Source organism: Cottoperca gobio, chromosome 12, assembly GCF_900634415.1.
Source record: "Cottoperca gobio chromosome 12, fCotGob3.1, whole genome shotgun sequence".
Taxonomy (NCBI): Eukaryota; Metazoa; Chordata; class Actinopteri; order Perciformes; family Bovichtidae; genus Cottoperca; species Cottoperca gobio.
This window is the reverse complement of record NC_041366.1, coordinates 339,877-356,502: the sequence shown is the minus strand read 5'-3', so window position 1 is coordinate 356,502 and position 16,626 is coordinate 339,877. Positions and strand designations below refer to the sequence as shown.

The window sequence follows — 16,626 nt, the reverse complement described above, 5'->3', positions numbered from 1 at the left end:
TCTGCAGGAGGGGACGTGTCCTCCTGATGTTGTACAGAGTGTGTCTGCAGGAGGGGACGTGTCCTCCTGATGTTGTACAGAGTGTGTCTGCAGGAGGGGACATGTCCTCTAGATGTTGTTCTGAGTGTGTCTGCTGGTTGCAGCGATGTTGGCACAGAAGGACAGTTGGTCGTCCAGTGTCACACCAAGATTCCTTGCAGTCCAAGTCGGGGAAACAACCGAGGTGCCAATGTTGATGATAAGGTCTTGGATGGGAGAGCCCTTCCCCGGAAGGAAGAAGAACTTGGTCTTGTCAAGGTTGAATTTCAAGTGATGTGTAGCCATCCACTGAGAGATGTCAGCCAGACAAGCAGAGATCCATGCCTCCACCTGGGTTTCAGATCTGGGAAAAGACAGAATCAGTTGAGTGTCATCTGTGTAGTTGTCGTAGGAGAAGCTATGAGAGTGAATGACAGCCAATTGAATTGGTGTACAGAGAAAAGAGGGGGGGACCCAGGATGGAGCCCTAATAAATTAATAATAATAAATTAGATTTGTATAGCGCTTTTCTAGAAACTCAAAGACGCCCTGAGGGTCCACTGAGCGGCGGCTCATTGGTGGTAATAAGGGAGGGGCACATCCCCATACAAATTTATACTGCCGGTCCGGGGATTGAACCCTGACGACCTTACAAGCTCGCTTCTCCTACCTTTAGGTACTATATGAATTAGAGATTCCTACAGTAAGCCCAGCTGAGCGGATTTTTGCAAGTTTACCTCCAGTCAGAACTGAATGCCTGAACCAAACAGACAACTGTACCCAGACCGTTGTGTTTTCGGATGGTGATGAATCATTTTTGTTACCTAAACTTTTGCATTAAGCTGAATTTTCTTCCATTTACAGGAGTTTAAAATGCCTCATGACATCGTTGAAACCAGGGATGGCTGCGTGTTTGTAGGGGATGCAGGCAGTAAATCCGTCTTCAAGTTCACCACTGAGAGTAAGTTCAGCTTTAGTAAGACAATGATAAATCTAAACTATTAAATGTTCTTGTGTGTATGCATTAAGTGAAATTCAAATTCACTATTATGATGTTGTAGATATTGGTGAGAATACAGAAATCATTTTATTAAGATGTTAGTATATTACGTGTTTTTTGTTGAGGCTTTGCAGATGAACTCTCGACCTGTAATATAACTTTGCAGTGTTATTAACCTGTATCCACCACTGGATTTAAAAAATACCTTGATCTTAATTTTCCAGAATTCCATCGCTCCGTCAAGAAAGCTGGGATCGAGGTTCAAGAACTTGAAGGTGAGTATTTCTAAGTTTTACAGTTTTTATATTGGTCATAATAACAAGAGTAGTGGCTGCTGCTGAGGGTCTACGGTATGTCAGGATAGTCTGTCCTGTTTCTCACGATGTGTGTGAAGATGTGCATCAATGTCCAGAAAACAGCATTCAGTCCCCATTCTTACCGCTTGTTCTTACCGTATGATGTGTGCAGTGTGTGCTATTCGTTTGTAATGTTGCTCATTTGTGTTGCACTTACTTGGACTAGTGCAAGCCGTGTTCCAAAAGTCTGATATTTTAAAAGATTAAAGATTTCCTGGTCATTTTGTGCTCAGCGCAGACCGCTTGGTGCGAGATGGGAGGAGACGTGCAACTAGGTGGGAGGTCCATTCAAACGAGGTAGCGTAAAGCCAGTTGTTGGAAGTAGTTGAATAGAAATCGTAGAAGCAAGTATGATCAGCAGATGTTCCTGTAGCCCGGGGAAAGATCAATGGTCCACAGATCTGTCAACTCCACAGGGTCAGCATGTGTTTATTTGGATTTCTTTAGATTTTGGGCAATGACTAGTGGTAGTATTAAGGACACTGGGGTTGACAGCGTGTGTGGTGTGGAGCAAACATTACTATATTTGTGAAGATAACATCATCCACTGCATATTTCTGCCTCTCCAGTGTAATCATGGAAGTGTGATGTTAAAAGCTTTGATTGATTGGAGATATTCTTATCTTTGATTAAAAAAGATTAAGATTTGCGTTATCTGCAGCGAACAAACAGAATCCTGCAGTGACTGTGATGAAAATGGCATTCCCAATGACTCTGGGTTTGGGTACACCAAAATAAATAAGAAATGATGGATTGGAAACCCTGTTAATCATAATGTTTCTCTCTTGATAGAAATGGAGACGTTTGTCCAAACTAAAGTAAGGCCGGAACACAACATGTCGAAGACAGCAGCCATCCAAGAGAAGCAATCTGTGGCTCTACAGCCTCAACCTCAAGAAGAAGCAGAAGAGGAGAAGAAGAAGAGTGCAGCAAAGCCAAACAGAGAGCAGGGTTTACTCCCAGCAATCATCACCACCCTGCTGCTCGTCCCTCTACTGCTGGTCATCTCCATTGGAGTCTTTATCTGCTGCAGGAAAAACAGTATGTATGACCCAAAAAGTTTTGATAGTGAAGAACACAACAAATAGAAAGAATTACATTAAATTAAAGTTAAGCCTGACAAGAGTCTTTTGTCGGATTTGTGTGCACTTTAGAACAGAGGAGTTAGACTGCAGAGACTGCAATTCTGAAAAAAAAGGTCTAAACCAGCACTGCAATTAGTGGAAGATAGAAAAGGGAAGACCAGATAGAGAAAGAGAGAGACAACACAAAGAGCAACACAAAGAAAAGGAAAGAGCTGAGAGAAAAGGAGAAAATGGCCCACATTGAAGTGGATAACGTTGTGCAGGCTTTTGGTATTAACACTCCACTGCCAACTTCTGATGAAAATTCAGTGGATAATATTTCTGAAATGTTTGAGAAAATGACAATGGCCACTTCTGGTTAGGGGTGCTTAGAGTGGAACGCTCAGGGAGCAGCTTCAGCGCTAGAGTTGCACAGGTTTAGAATATGCTGATTTGAGGAAAGCAGTGCTGGGCACACACAGTATTATTCCAGAAACCTACAGAAGGACAACATGGAGAAACTAATCTGGATTTGTGGAAGAAATGGCAAATAGCACCAGGCCAATGGCTCCTTTTACTGCCGCAATTCAGGGATGCGATTTGTTGTGAAAGAGACTGTTGAATACTCTGGAGCTTATGTTGCCATGGTGATGACAAAATATCGTGTTTTATTCCAAACACGGTCCGTTAGCTTTCCTGCCCAAGTTCCAGAGTTGTAGTGCTCAGATGGAGCCTGGTGTTGTTCACCTGTAACATCGACGCCCTATCTATAGGCTGGGGAAATCTCAGGTTAAGGTCAATGTTGGAAAAGTTGCCATAAAACCCTAATTGTGGTTTATGAAATGAAAAGATAATATCAAGTGAAGTCATTCATGTAAAACTTGTTTCCATTTCAAAATGTTTTCCTAAAAATAGGAACGTAATAGAATTCTAAAAACAGCACACACTGCCCTGCTCTGTATGCTTTGTTGGCTTTTGTACTTTTGTAATGTTTGGTCAACATTCAGCTTAATATCTTTAAATAATGTTTGATTGCAGACCGATGTGAGGTGAAAACTGAACCCAGCTCCATGGGAGGGATCTTGGGAAAAATAAGAGGTAAGTCATTTATGACATTAAAAATAAAATGCCTTTCACCCACCCACTGCATACTGTCTTTGACCTGGGCAGGATCCCATCATCACTGATTATTATATTAATGTGTACTACACATGTACACATTAGCAAGCCAAGGTAATATACCTTACCAACTTAAAAAAAAACGTTGTTTTTCAATACAAAAGTGTGCTAATGCATCTTACATTTAACATTTAATATTGGTGTACTAAACATTACTCAGGTACTGTAAAAGATAAAACTATTTGTAGCTCAGTTACAACTCTGTCATGCAATATTCATTCCACCACAAAAGAAACTGCATCTGAATGAGTATACGTAAGTAATATAAGTAATATGTAAAGTGAAAAACATTTACTCAACTCCTGTACTGAAGGTGAGATTTGAGGTACTTTACCTTTTCCTGAGTATTTCCATAGGTATACTATAAAGTATTTTTACAAAGTGGTATTAATACTTTTTTGAAATGAAATCATCTGAATTACTATTCCACCATTGGGCAGGTCATGTAACATTGGGATGTTCTTTTATTTAATGTTTTTCTATTTTAAATTGGCAATCCTTAAAGGGAAATGTGCAGTCAGTGTTGCAGACAGAGGAACCTTCTGTTCGTCTTAAGGAGTGTGCAAACTGCTCCTCTGCGTCCATCGCTCGCTCTCCTGCTCCACACACACACACACACACACACACACACACACACACACACACACACACACACACACACACACACACACACACACACACACACACACACAAATAATGTTTCACATTGACACAATCCAACTTTCATTTGGATATGCAGCAGAGTGCTTGCATGTCACACTATGTAAGCACTCTAAGTATTGCAGGTGCATATACAGACCCCAGGACACACACATAAATAGCTTTAATGATAGTTTGAACAATACACTGGAGCTAATAAATAAGGACGGAAAAACATGCTATTTTCTTAGGGATTTTTATATCGCCCTTTAAAGGTTAATTTAAAATTTAAATTTATTAAAGGTGACAATCAACTGAAAATTATATTTTATGTCCTACACCCTAAATATTAAATATAATAGCTACCCACTGCTCCTACTAGTATGATGGGTTAATGCACTGTGTGTGCTGTGGACATGTGTGATGACCAAGAGTTGATTCGATTCAAATCCTTAAAAGATGTATAACTATAGAACTAATCATCTCTTTAGAGCAGCCCAAAAAAGCTTTTTCAGTGATCAGTTCAAGAACTCTGCAAATAATCTCAAAGCAAATTAAATCAATTGCTACAAAATAAAAACATCCACAAAATGTTTTGGCTTGTCTAAAGAGATTAGTATATTTACATTTTATAATTTACTAGATTCAGGGGAGTAGGACATTACATTTTTATTTATAAAGTTTAGTTTTTTATTTTGGATACATTTTGTAAGCCACCTAGGGTCAAGACATGCTCACCCTGTCGGGGTTCATTTGGCAATAGTGGCCAGCACGGTGCACATGGCTAGAAGAAAGATAATAGTCAGAATAGTCAGAACGGTTGGACTTGCAGCGATAGTAACGTCACTCTGTAGTCTTAAGATGTAAACTTTGACATGTGTCCACATATCCACATTTTCTACTGCTGCAAAATAGTTTTGTCAGAATAGCAACTTTTTTCCAAGTTATGTGCTGCAGGCTGTCCACTTTCCTCCAAATGAAAAAGAAAATCTATTTTTTTTATTGTCACTCATGACTACAGCACACAGTGACAATTAGACTCTGCATTTAAGCCGTCCTAGTGTTAGAAGCAGAGGTCAGCTGCTATACAGCGCCTGGGGAGCAGTGTGGGGGTTCAGTGCCCAGGAGGGGAACTGGCACCTCTCCAGCTCCCAGTACCACACTCCGACTTGGTATTGAATAATCATGTTTTTGTCTTCAACCTTTTGTCTAATAAGTACATGTGATTGTCCATTTCTATATTTCCTATAACTGAATAATTAGATTCTGATTTGTTTTCAACAGTGATGTTTTTTATCATTAGCAGATAATAATAATTTACAATGTGATTAGACATGTAACCATTTTGGAGGCTTTGATGTTTGAAGTTTAAAACATGTTAGTGCCAAAAATCTCCCTAAATCTTCCATGAGCAGGAAACATTTGTGAAAACTGTAGATACTCATATTGTTATTGACAAGTTTTCCTCTTTGGTGTTTTCCCTCCTGTCCAGGTAAAGCTGTGGGCAGTCTGAACCTGGGGAACTTCTTTGCTTCCCATAAGGGTTACAGTCGTCAGGGCTTTGACCAGCTGAGCACTGAAGGCAGCGACCAGGAGAGAAACGATGCGGACAGCAGCGACTCAGAGAACGAGGAGTACTCTGCTCTGCCTCCTCAGTCCTCCTCTTAGACACTCTGTGGCCAGCCACCAACTTCTGCTTACATTGCTACCATGTATCTTATTCTTCATGTATCTAACTGTTGTGTAAGCTGCCAATCCTATTATTTATATATTTAAAAATATGCTGTATATAAAAATAATTTAGACAATTTATTTAATTTACCTGTGGTCTTGATACAGCCTTGGAAACACATTTCACACACATCACTATGAAAGATTGTTTCCCCCAAATCAAAATTGCATTTAGTGATATTATTGACACAATAGTATCTGGTGTCAGATTCAGCCTTAAAACAAGACCAAATCTGCCAAAGGGCGGGCTCTCCTTTTTATTTGTTTTAGGGATTTTCTTGAAATGAGTATGAAGAACTTTTCTATTAAATTCTTGAAATAAGTTTTGTTTTGAAACGGGTAAAACAAATCTAAGCCCATTATTAGATCTTTATTTTAACTCCAAACTCTACCTTAACTTCCGACTGAAATGTGTCGAGCATTCCACATTCACTCATATTATTCCTTTGTACACAAAGCGACCTGCTTTCATAGCAGTACTGTGACCAGCACAAGCAGCTCTGCGACACTTTGTTATGTTGCTGACCTGTTTGCACAGGTGGAAGTAGATGTGCAAACGGGAGGAAGCTTAGATATTGAGCTGAGAATAGGTGTCAGTCAGTTTCTGAAACAACGTCACTCCACTGCAGATTGGTTGATATTGTCAACAAGAGAAATGTAAGGATTTGGAGAGAGTATTGTAAATAAACATTCTGACAAGAATATGCCTTTATGGTGTATAACAAACCCCCTTTCAAGTGCTTTAATGTGGACAAAGCCCCTGAATGTAACTTGATTCTTACAGTATCTATTGGGCACATCTGCTTTATAATGTAGGACAGTGTGCAGTAAATGTCTGCAGTCTGTGCTCACCTATTGCTTTGTGCTGGTCACTGTGCTTGCTCCATTAAAATAGGGCAAAAGAAAATAAAAAAAGAGAAGGAAAAAGAAAACTCCTGTTGGCGGTTTATTTTTCTGTTCAGTGTTTTGGTTCTGCTGGAACTGGACATAAATACAGCGTTTTTCATGACTTATCAATATATTTGAGTATGGATTCAACAATGACGGATTAATTATGGCAATTTCATTTTGATCTTAAAAATGAATAGTTAACAGCACTGATATAGTTTATGATATAAAACGTTTAGATTTAATAGAAAGTGCATCCTTCCTAACATGAATCTGTAGTGAAGCTACTCACAGCATTATTTCAACATGATAGTTTGGTCCATGTTTAACATTTAATGTTCTGCCTTTTTAAGTTTGTATTTTGCTTTTGATCAGCATCTGCCATTTCAACATGTTCTATGGGATACAAATAGCTGCTGCTAGTAGAGCTTGTACTATATTGATTTCTCTGAATGGAAAATTGATAGTATTACCTATATATGTACATGTATATTCATGTGTGTGAGTGTGAGTGAGAGAGAGAGTGAGTGAGAGAGAGTGAGTGAGTGATACCAAGTCTTAAGCACTGTAACTATGACTTTAAACTCACTAACTCCAGACAATATAAAGAAGCAGCTTGACTTGAGCCGAGTTCATACATCTGACATCAGAACCACATCAGTCTGTTTGCAAGTTTTAATCTCCTTACCTACAAATCATATATACTTGACATTTTTAAATGCATGCTGTACTCTCAAAACTTACTTGAGTTGTGTAATTCAAAGCAGTGATCATTATTGTTGTTAGGTAATTCATTCAAAGTGTGGAGTCATTTAAACATTCTGCACTGCATCACCTAATATTGTAGGGCTGCAACTAACAAGTATTTTTGTTAATTTAATTTAATCAGGCAGATAGTTTCTCGATTAATCAATCAATCGTCTCGTCTAAAAGTATCCATCTTTATTCCCAAGAGCCCAAATTGATATATTTAAATGACTTGTTTTGTCATTTCAAACCCAAAGACACTAATGAATATCTGAGAAAACTAATAAATATTCAAATTTGAGAAGCTGGAACCAATAAATATTTTCATTGTTGCTGAAATTATAATATATATGGTATATAAAAATAGTTGCAGGTTAGTTTCCTTTCAATTAAATGAAATCGATTAATCGACTAATTGCTTTAGCTCTATAATACTGATTTGTGTTAGATTATTTGAGTCATCAGATGGAAACTGATGGATACCTGGAACATTAGAAATACATTTAAATTCCTTCGGCACAGCAGCATCATTTGCAAAATGGCTAGCTGTGATTTAAAGTATACGATCTGTAGCAGACGGGCTAAAACATGAAGAAACAGCTTGCATGGTTCTTGAATTATTTGTCTTCGTTGGGGAAGATCTGCTTATTAATGCATCTGTATCAGCAGTGGGATCTTTTGTTTATTGTGAAACATTTTGCACAGGTACAGCAGCAGGTGAAAAGTTTGTTACAAATTGGAATTGTTTCCTAACAATTAGTACATTGCTTGAGAGTTAACTTAAAATAAAAGAATATGAATTGATCATGTTTACAAATTTATATAAATGAAAGAAGACTGAGAATATGGCCAGAAACATGTTCACTCAAACCTAAAGCACAAGTCAGGTTGTCAATAAGTAAGTTATTCAGAAAAATATCAATCCAGGACATGAGCCAATAAAAGCTCATTCAAAGCACACACCTCAAAAACACAGAGGAAACACAGATGGTGGGATGGAGAGTATGTTTGTCACAATATTCCGTTTCATTCTGTATTCTCAGGTTTGCTCAATCTTTCATTACTTATTCTTACATTTCATCCTGTATTCTCAGACCCTAATGACATATTTCTATTATCCATATCCATCATATCTGTATTTGCAAAATAGTTTGTATGAATGCTTTCTTAATTGCATGCCATAGAAATTGCATTTACGTTGTTGCAGTCACATGTGGGCTATCTGATATTTATTTTGACACACTGGTTTTGCTGCAAGAGTACTATTTTCAGTAATGATGTTATTTGTGTAATAAAGTATCTGCAAAGCATAACAGTGTCATAGAGGTTGTGGGATCAGGGGGTCAATTTTCTCATTAACAACCAAGTGCAACATCCAACACCTGGTATGTGTAAGTATGTGTCTTAGTGTAAATCCATGTCACAGCAGGAGTCATAGTCCAGTCATTGCCTTGGGAGGTAAACACTCGGCACAGCCTGCTGAGCAGTTTTGAAAATACTTTCCTTCCATCTCATCCAGAATGCAGCAGCCCGACTCATCTTCAACCTACCCAAGTTCTCCCACACTACACCGCTCCTCCGCTCCCTTCACTGGCTACCAGTGGTGGCCCGAATCTGCTTCAAGACTCTGGTGCTGGTCCACCGTGCTGTGAATGGGTCAGCCCCTTCCTACATCCAGGCCATGGTCAAACCATACACCCCAGCTCGTTCACTTCGCTCTGCATCGGCTGATCGGCTTGCTGCTCCCTCACTGGTGGGACCCAGATACCCCTCAAACAAAACCGCCTGTTTGCTATCCTGGCTCCAAAATGGTGGAACGACCTCCCCATTGATGTCAGATCAGCAGACAGTCTTCACACCTTCCGTCGCAGACTGAAAACTCACCTGTTTCAACTCCACCTCGGCCAATAATACATTTAAAAAATAATAACATTTATGTATGTTGCACTTTTGTTTGGCTTATTTTAAGCTATTGTTCTGCAGGATTTTATTTATTTGAAGCTGATGTACTTGCAGGATTCTTGCTGTTCGCAGTTGTATCCTCATGATTGTTTGTGCTTTTTGTAAGTCGCTTTGGACAAAAGCCTCAGCTAAATGAACTGTAATGTAATGTACTAGCTAATAGCATAGTCCACCCTGTACTGAGAGTAAGACGAATGCTTAGCTCAGCGTACCTTACATTTATTTTCTTGCAGTTACACAGGTGAGGCGGTCCCTGAGCATGGGGCGCCTGTGGCTTAGGAAGTAGTGCAGTGATCCACCAATCAGAAGATCGTGGTTCAATCCCCAGCCCAACATGTCAATGCCAATAGTGTATGAGTGCGTGTGAATGTTAATCTCTCCTGAGCAGGTGGCATACAAGGGTATGGCAGCCTAGATTGCTGAACGGGTCTACACGCACAGACCCAGGGGCCTGAAGTGTCCGAGTCCCCTCCGGGCCTTCACCTAAACGTCACTCAAAGAGACACAGACCAACCAGGAAGAGATTCAAAATGAGCACAAAGACACAAGTTAAAGTTAGTTAAAGCCTTTTATTGTCATTATACAAAAAGTACAAAGAGTCTTTTTATGTCCTTAAGGCAGTGGTTCCCAAACGGTGTGCCGTGAGATTTTGAAACAATTAGGCCTATTGCATTTAACTGTATACAAGGTTATGAATTATTTTTTATTTACTTCAGTGCAGTGACGTGCAGTGAGGTTCATGGCTGGGAGGCACTGACTCTTTCAGAGTCAGATTTACAAATACATGAACCAAACTGAGTAGCTTATTCACCATTTTCTTGGCAGCATGAACATTGACTACTGGTTATTTTGCATATCTCATATCAGCATTCTTTATAAACACACAGGTAAGGTACATATTTGGCCAAAAAAGAATGTTACATTTATAGCGGCTCAGAGAGGTATTTACTCTGCACCCTCCATAGCGCTTTTAGTCTGATGCTTTGATTAATTTTAATACAGACTGCACTATTAACAAAATAATATTTGATTTAAGGTCAAAATTTAGTCTTTAATTTAAATATTGGATTGTGTTCTCTTAGTCAGATCCCATTTTCAATAAAAATTACCTTTACTTGTAAAATCCTCCATTTTTGGCCGTCAGTTGGAGACAGAAACTAAACTAAACGGTGTTACAGTGCACCTGACTCTGATGTTAGCTAGCAGTAGCACCTGACTCTGATGTTAGCTAGCAGTAGCACCTGACTTTGATGTTAGCTAGCAGTAGCATCTGACTTTGATGTTAGCTAGCAGTAGCTTGTTGGCGCTACCATCTCTAGTAGAACAGCAGCTACACGAACCTGTGGGCTCACGTGCGCCCTCTCCAGTGCGGCAGAGTACTGTCTGCATCACCTGGTGTTTTTTCACTGTGGTTTATGTCACATCAGCAAGACTAAATATGTTACACACATACATTAACTGGACTATGGAAAGTCAGGACGCATAATAAAAGTGTCTGTAAACATTATATTGGCGACATACAGAGAGATAGCATCAGGCCAAATGCATGCGCTCAACCCAGTTTGCGAGGGATTGCGCAATCCGAGGGGAGGCTCAGCTCGTCACTGCCTCAGCTCGCATCTCTCCTGTATCTCAATAGAGAATACGAAGATTCAGCGATATTGACTATGAAAATGATCAAAATTATTAGAATCATACAGAAAATGCAGTTATAGCACAGACCAGTGGACAAATATACATTTATTATTATTTATTTTATTGTTATTTGTTTTTTTACTTTTCATGATAACCGCACGTCCCTGCTTCAGTGTTTCCCCTAGGTTTATTGCTCTGGGGGGTGCTGCCTGGACTGGATGAGGTCCGTGCGCGGCGCAGATTTTTTAAGTTCTCTTCTTACCTTTCCTCCGTTCTGTCTCTGACTGGAGGTGTGTGCGCACGTGTGTGGGTTCGGAAGCGGAGCTCCGCCCTTCGCGAAGCAGAGCAGAGGAGAGAATGTAAATATGCAAAGCAACTGAAACGTGCACATAAATGAGATAATTAACATAAGCGTTTAGTTTATTTAATAAAAGAGCACCTGTTCAATGTGAAAAGTGAGTTGTGAATATAAAAAAAAGGGAAGCGCTGTACTTTGTCGGTACTTTGTCCTGCACACTTATTTCACAATATAGAAACAATAGGTCTTACATGCTTTTGCCTGAATATAAATAAAACAATCATTCAAAAAAACTTTGGATGGCATGGAGGATTCATCGTTCATTCATACTGAGATCGCTCAGAGAGATAGGACTTGAACCAGTTTAGTGCAGTAAACTTGAATCTTGAACCTACTCTCAAAAGTCTCAAAACTCCCACTCCCCATCCCCATTCATCAGTCAAGACTTCTCTGGGGAAATTCACTTATTACCCCAATCAACCTACTAGGAAGAGACATCTTATGACCCTTAAAGGCTAACATTATATGGCCTCCATGTACACTTCCCAGATGATCTATCAGCAAGGATGATGCCCGCACAGACATTACTGGAAACCATCAATCAAGTCTAACCATTAGTATATTGACTCCGACTAATGCCAGAATCTAGACTGCTCCAAGAATGGAATACATGGAAATTCTGGGTACAAGCTCAGGTAGGACTTGCTACTGAGCTACAGCTACCACTTATTTGTACTCTTATGTATGATGAATAGGAGAAACATAAGGAATGTGAAGAATGTTGAGAAAAGCTGATTGACAGAAAACCACACTATATGGTTAGCCAGGATGTGTATATAGGACAAAGACAAATGTTACCATGTATATTACATAATCCATATGCATATACTGAATCTATGTATATTTAGGCTCTTTCCTCATGCTAATTTATACGCCGCTGTTAAGGCTTTAATTTCTGATAGCTGTGCAGAACATCGATCAATCTTAATTGCCTAAACTTGTGTGAATGTATTATTTTTTATTTACGTTACATTACAGTTCATTTAGCTGACACTTTTGTCCAAAGCGACTTACAATAAATGCAAACAATCATGAAGATACACCAGAACAATAGCTTCAAATAAGCCAAACCAATGTAAGTGCAACATATAAAGAACAGAATTGTATTACTTTTTTTCTCATTGGCCGAGGTGGAGTTGAAACAGGTGAGTTTTCAGTCTGCGACGGAAGGTGTGAAGACTGTCTGCTGTCCTGACATCAATGGGGAGGTCGTTCCACCATTTTGGAGCCAGGATAGCAAACAGGCGGGTTTTGTTTGTGGGGAATCTGGGTCCCACCCGCAGTGAGGGAGCAGCGAGCCGATTGGCCGATGCAGAGTGAAGTGAGCGAGCTGGGGTGTAGGGTTTGACCATGGCCTGGATGTAGGAAGGGGCTGACCCATTCACAGCACGGTGGACCAGCACCAGAGTCTTGAAGCAGATTGGGTCCGCCACTGGTAGCCAGTGAAGGGCGCAGAGGAGCGGTGTAGTGTGGGAGAACTTGGGTAGGTTGAAGACCAGTCGGGCTGCTGCATTCTGGATGAGCTGTAGAGGTCGGATGGCACATGTAGGCAGTCCAGCGAGGAGGGAGCTGCAGTAGTCAAGGTGTGAGATGACAAGAGTCTGGACAAGAACCTGCGTCGCCTTCTGAGTCAGTAGAGGACGAATCCTCCAGATGTTGTACAGAGTGTGTCTGCAGGAGGGGACGTGTCCTCCTGATGTTGTACGGAGTGTGTCTGCAGGAGGGGACGTGTCCTCCTGATGTTGTACGGAGTGTGTCTGCAGGAGGGGACGTGTCCTCCTGATGTTGTACAGAGTGTGTCTGCAGGAGGGGACGTGTCCTCCTGATGTTGTACAGAGTGTCTGCAGGAGGGGACGTGTCCTCCTGATGTTGTACGGAGTGTGTCTGCAGGAGGGGACGTATCCTCCTGATGTTGTACAGAGTGTGTCTGCAGGAGGGGACGTGTCCTCCTGATGTTGTACAGAGTGTGTCTGCAGGAGGGGACGTGTCCTCCAGATGTTGTACAGAGTGTGTCTGCAGGAGGGGACGTGTCCTCCAGATGTTGTACAGAGTGTGTCTGCAGGAGGGGACGTGTCCTCCAGATGTTGTACAGAGTGTGTCTGCAGGAGGGGACGTGTCCTCCTGATGTTGTACGGAGTGTGTCTGCAGGAGGGGACGTGTCCTCCTGATGTTGTACGGAGTGTGTCTGCAGGAGGGGACGTGTCCTCCTGATGTTGTACAGAGTGTGTCTGCAGGAGGGGACGTGTCCTCCTGATGTTGTACAGAGTGTGTCTGCAGGCAGGGGACGTGTCCTCCATGATGTTGTACAGGAGTGTGTCTGCAGGCAGGGGACGTGTCCTCCTGATGTTGTACGGAGTGTGTCTGCAGGAGGGGACGTGTCCTCCTGATGTTGTACAGAGTGTGTCTGCAGGAGGGGACGTGTCCTCCTGATGTTGTACGGAGTGTGTCTGCAGGAGGGGACGTGTCCTACCTGATGTTGTACAGGAGTGTGTCTGCAGGAGGGGACGTGTCCTCCTGATGTTGTACAGAGTGTGTCTGCAGGATGGGGACGTGTCCTCCTGATGTTGTACAGAGTGTGTCTGCAGGAGGGGACGTGTCCTCCTGATGTGTACAGAGTGTGTCTGCAGGAGGGGACGCGTCCTCCTGATGTTGTACGGAGTGTGTCTGCAGGAGGGGACGCTATCCTGCTGATGTTGTACAGAGTGTTGTCCTGCAGGAGGGGACGTGTCCTCCTGATGTTGTACGGAGTGTCTGCAGGAGGGGACGTATCCTGCTGATGTTGTACAGAGTGTGTCTGCAGGAGGGGACGTGTCCTCCTGATGTTGTACGGAGTGTCTGCAGGAGGGGACGTGTCCTCCTGATGTTGTACGGAGTGTGTCTGCAGCAGGGGACGTGTCCTCCAGATGTTGTACGGAGTGTGTCTGCAGGAGGGGACGTGTCCTCCTGATGTTGTACGGAGTGTGTCTGCAGAAGGGGACGTGTCCTCCTGATGTTGTACGGAGTGTGTCTGCAGGAGGGGACGTGTCCTCCTGATGTTGTACGGAGTGTGTCTGCAGGAGGGGACGTGTCCTCCTGATGTTGTACGGAGTGTGTCTGCAGGAGGGGACGTGTCCTCCTGATGTAGTACGGAGTGTGTCTGCAGGAGGGGACGTGTCCTCCTGATGTTGTACAGAGTGTGTCTGCAGGAGGGGACGTGTCCTCCTGATGTTGTACAGAGTGTCTGCAGGAGGGGACGTGTCCTCCTGATGTTGTACAGAGTGTGTCTGCAGGAGGGGACGTGTCCTCCAGATGTTGTACAGAGTGTGTCTGCAGCAGGGGACGTATCCTCCTGATGTTGTCCAGAGTGTCTGCAGCAGGGGATGTGTCCTCCTGATGTTGTACAGAGTGTGTCTGCAGGAGGGGACGTGTCCTCCTGATGTTGTACAGAGTGTGTCTGCAGGAGGGGACGTGTCCTCCTGATGTTGTACAGAGTGTGTCTGCAGGAGCGGGCTGTTGCAGCGAAGTTGATGGTAAGGTCATGGATGGGAGAGCCCTTACCCGGAAGGAAAAGGAGCTCGGTTTTGACGAGGTTGAGTTTCAAGTGATGTGTAGCCATCCACCAAGAGATATCAGCCACACATTTATTTGCACTATGGCATAACCAGCATGATTCTCTGTAGCATGTCTAAAACATGAGCCATTTATAAACAAAGTTAGATCTGCTGTGATTGGTTGAGCATACAGGTCATCACACGCTCGCATGAAAGCAATTGTTCAAAAATCATGCAGAGTTCCAGCTACAGGCAATACCATGCTAGTTGCCAGATTTACGGTGCTGCAACGTTGGATGGTGAGTTCTGGTGCTGAAAGTATAACTTCATAAGCAGTTTCTAGTTTGATTCAGAACGAACTGTGGGCGTAAAATTGGTGGGATGTGTAGGATCATTGAATGCCCTGTGATTAATGAAGAGGCTTTTTTGAAAAGCCAAAACCTCTCCGGCTGATCCCTGACAACATGTTGTCTTATTTGGTGCTGCAGTATGCCAGTGGTTGATTTTGTGTTGGTGTATCTTGCATCGGTACTGCACTAGCGAATCCTTATCGTTCTGCAACGCATAAATGGAAAGGTTTGAAGTAATCCAGGTTCCCAAGTGCTGTAGCCTCCTCTGTTTCCTCCGTCCACTGTAATAGGGCTGAATTATTTGTTTGTTCTGCTGCTCGAGAGTCTATGCTGTTAAAGTAGCATCTTTTAGCAAACACATTTTGGCAGCAGAGCCGTCAGGACAAAACTAAAACGTCCATGAGAATTTGTCAGTCCGAGGCAAAAACACAAAAACCTTATTTTTTTATATTTGCTTGTTTATACACAATGGCCGCAGTGTTTTTATTGGTTTCCGCTGTCCCAGCAGGAAAAAATGTATCTGCTTCATGTGTGTTGACATGAAAGTGAGAGCAGTTTCTGTTTATCTTTATTCGCAATGCACTTTTAAATGCACGATCTGAAGGTTTGTTCTGTATATTAATTATAAAAAAAATTTAATGAACAAATGACAATTTTCTATTAAATATGCCTTATCATGAAAAAGAAAATAACATAAAAATGACAGGTAATGATAGCTTATGACATTTTACGATCCTGTCTGTCAACATGAGGGACAACGAAAAGGTCTAACCTAACTGCAGGATCTGAGTCACGCGTTTCACAATAGACAGCATTTCAAAATGATGCAGTCAGCTGAGGTGCTGGTGCATTTTGGGACGAAGTAACACATGAAATCAGGGCTCTGACAAGTCTAGAAAAATCTCTCCAATCCCAACAAGTTTAGTTTTTTTAAAACAAGAAACATTTTCTAGATGCCACAGAGTGCAGATAATGATCTGGGCTTGTTCAGGGTCCCACATGTGTAATATATGAGATCTGTGGGAGCCTTCTCTGACAAAATATGACCATTTGAAAATGAATTATACAATAGACACTAGAATTAGGGAACTACTGTTCAAAATCTGCCACTTAGAAGATCATTTTATGGGGAAGGATGGGGAGGATTCCTAAATGTCCTGACCCCCGTG

General features: G+C 41.8%; 1 protein-coding gene across 3 annotated transcripts in view; it reads left to right on the top strand.

Moving 5' to 3' along the window:
- pam (peptidylglycine alpha-amidating monooxygenase) overlaps positions 1-8,935 on the top strand; it is a 48,785-nt gene extending 39,850 nt beyond the window's left edge. For all 3 annotated transcript variants that reach the window (XM_029445247.1, XM_029445249.1, XM_029445248.1), the window contains 5 exons: positions 883-979; positions 1,243-1,293; positions 2,167-2,415; positions 3,477-3,536; positions 5,749-8,935. In XM_029445247.1, the coding sequence (XP_029301107.1) occupies positions 883-979; positions 1,243-1,293; positions 2,167-2,415; positions 3,477-3,536; positions 5,749-5,924 (633 nt within the window). In that variant the 3' untranslated portion in view covers positions 5,925-8,935. The remainder of the gene's footprint in view (positions 1-882; positions 980-1,242; positions 1,294-2,166; positions 2,416-3,476; positions 3,537-5,748) is intronic.
- Positions 8,936-16,626: the final 7,691 nt, after the last annotated feature.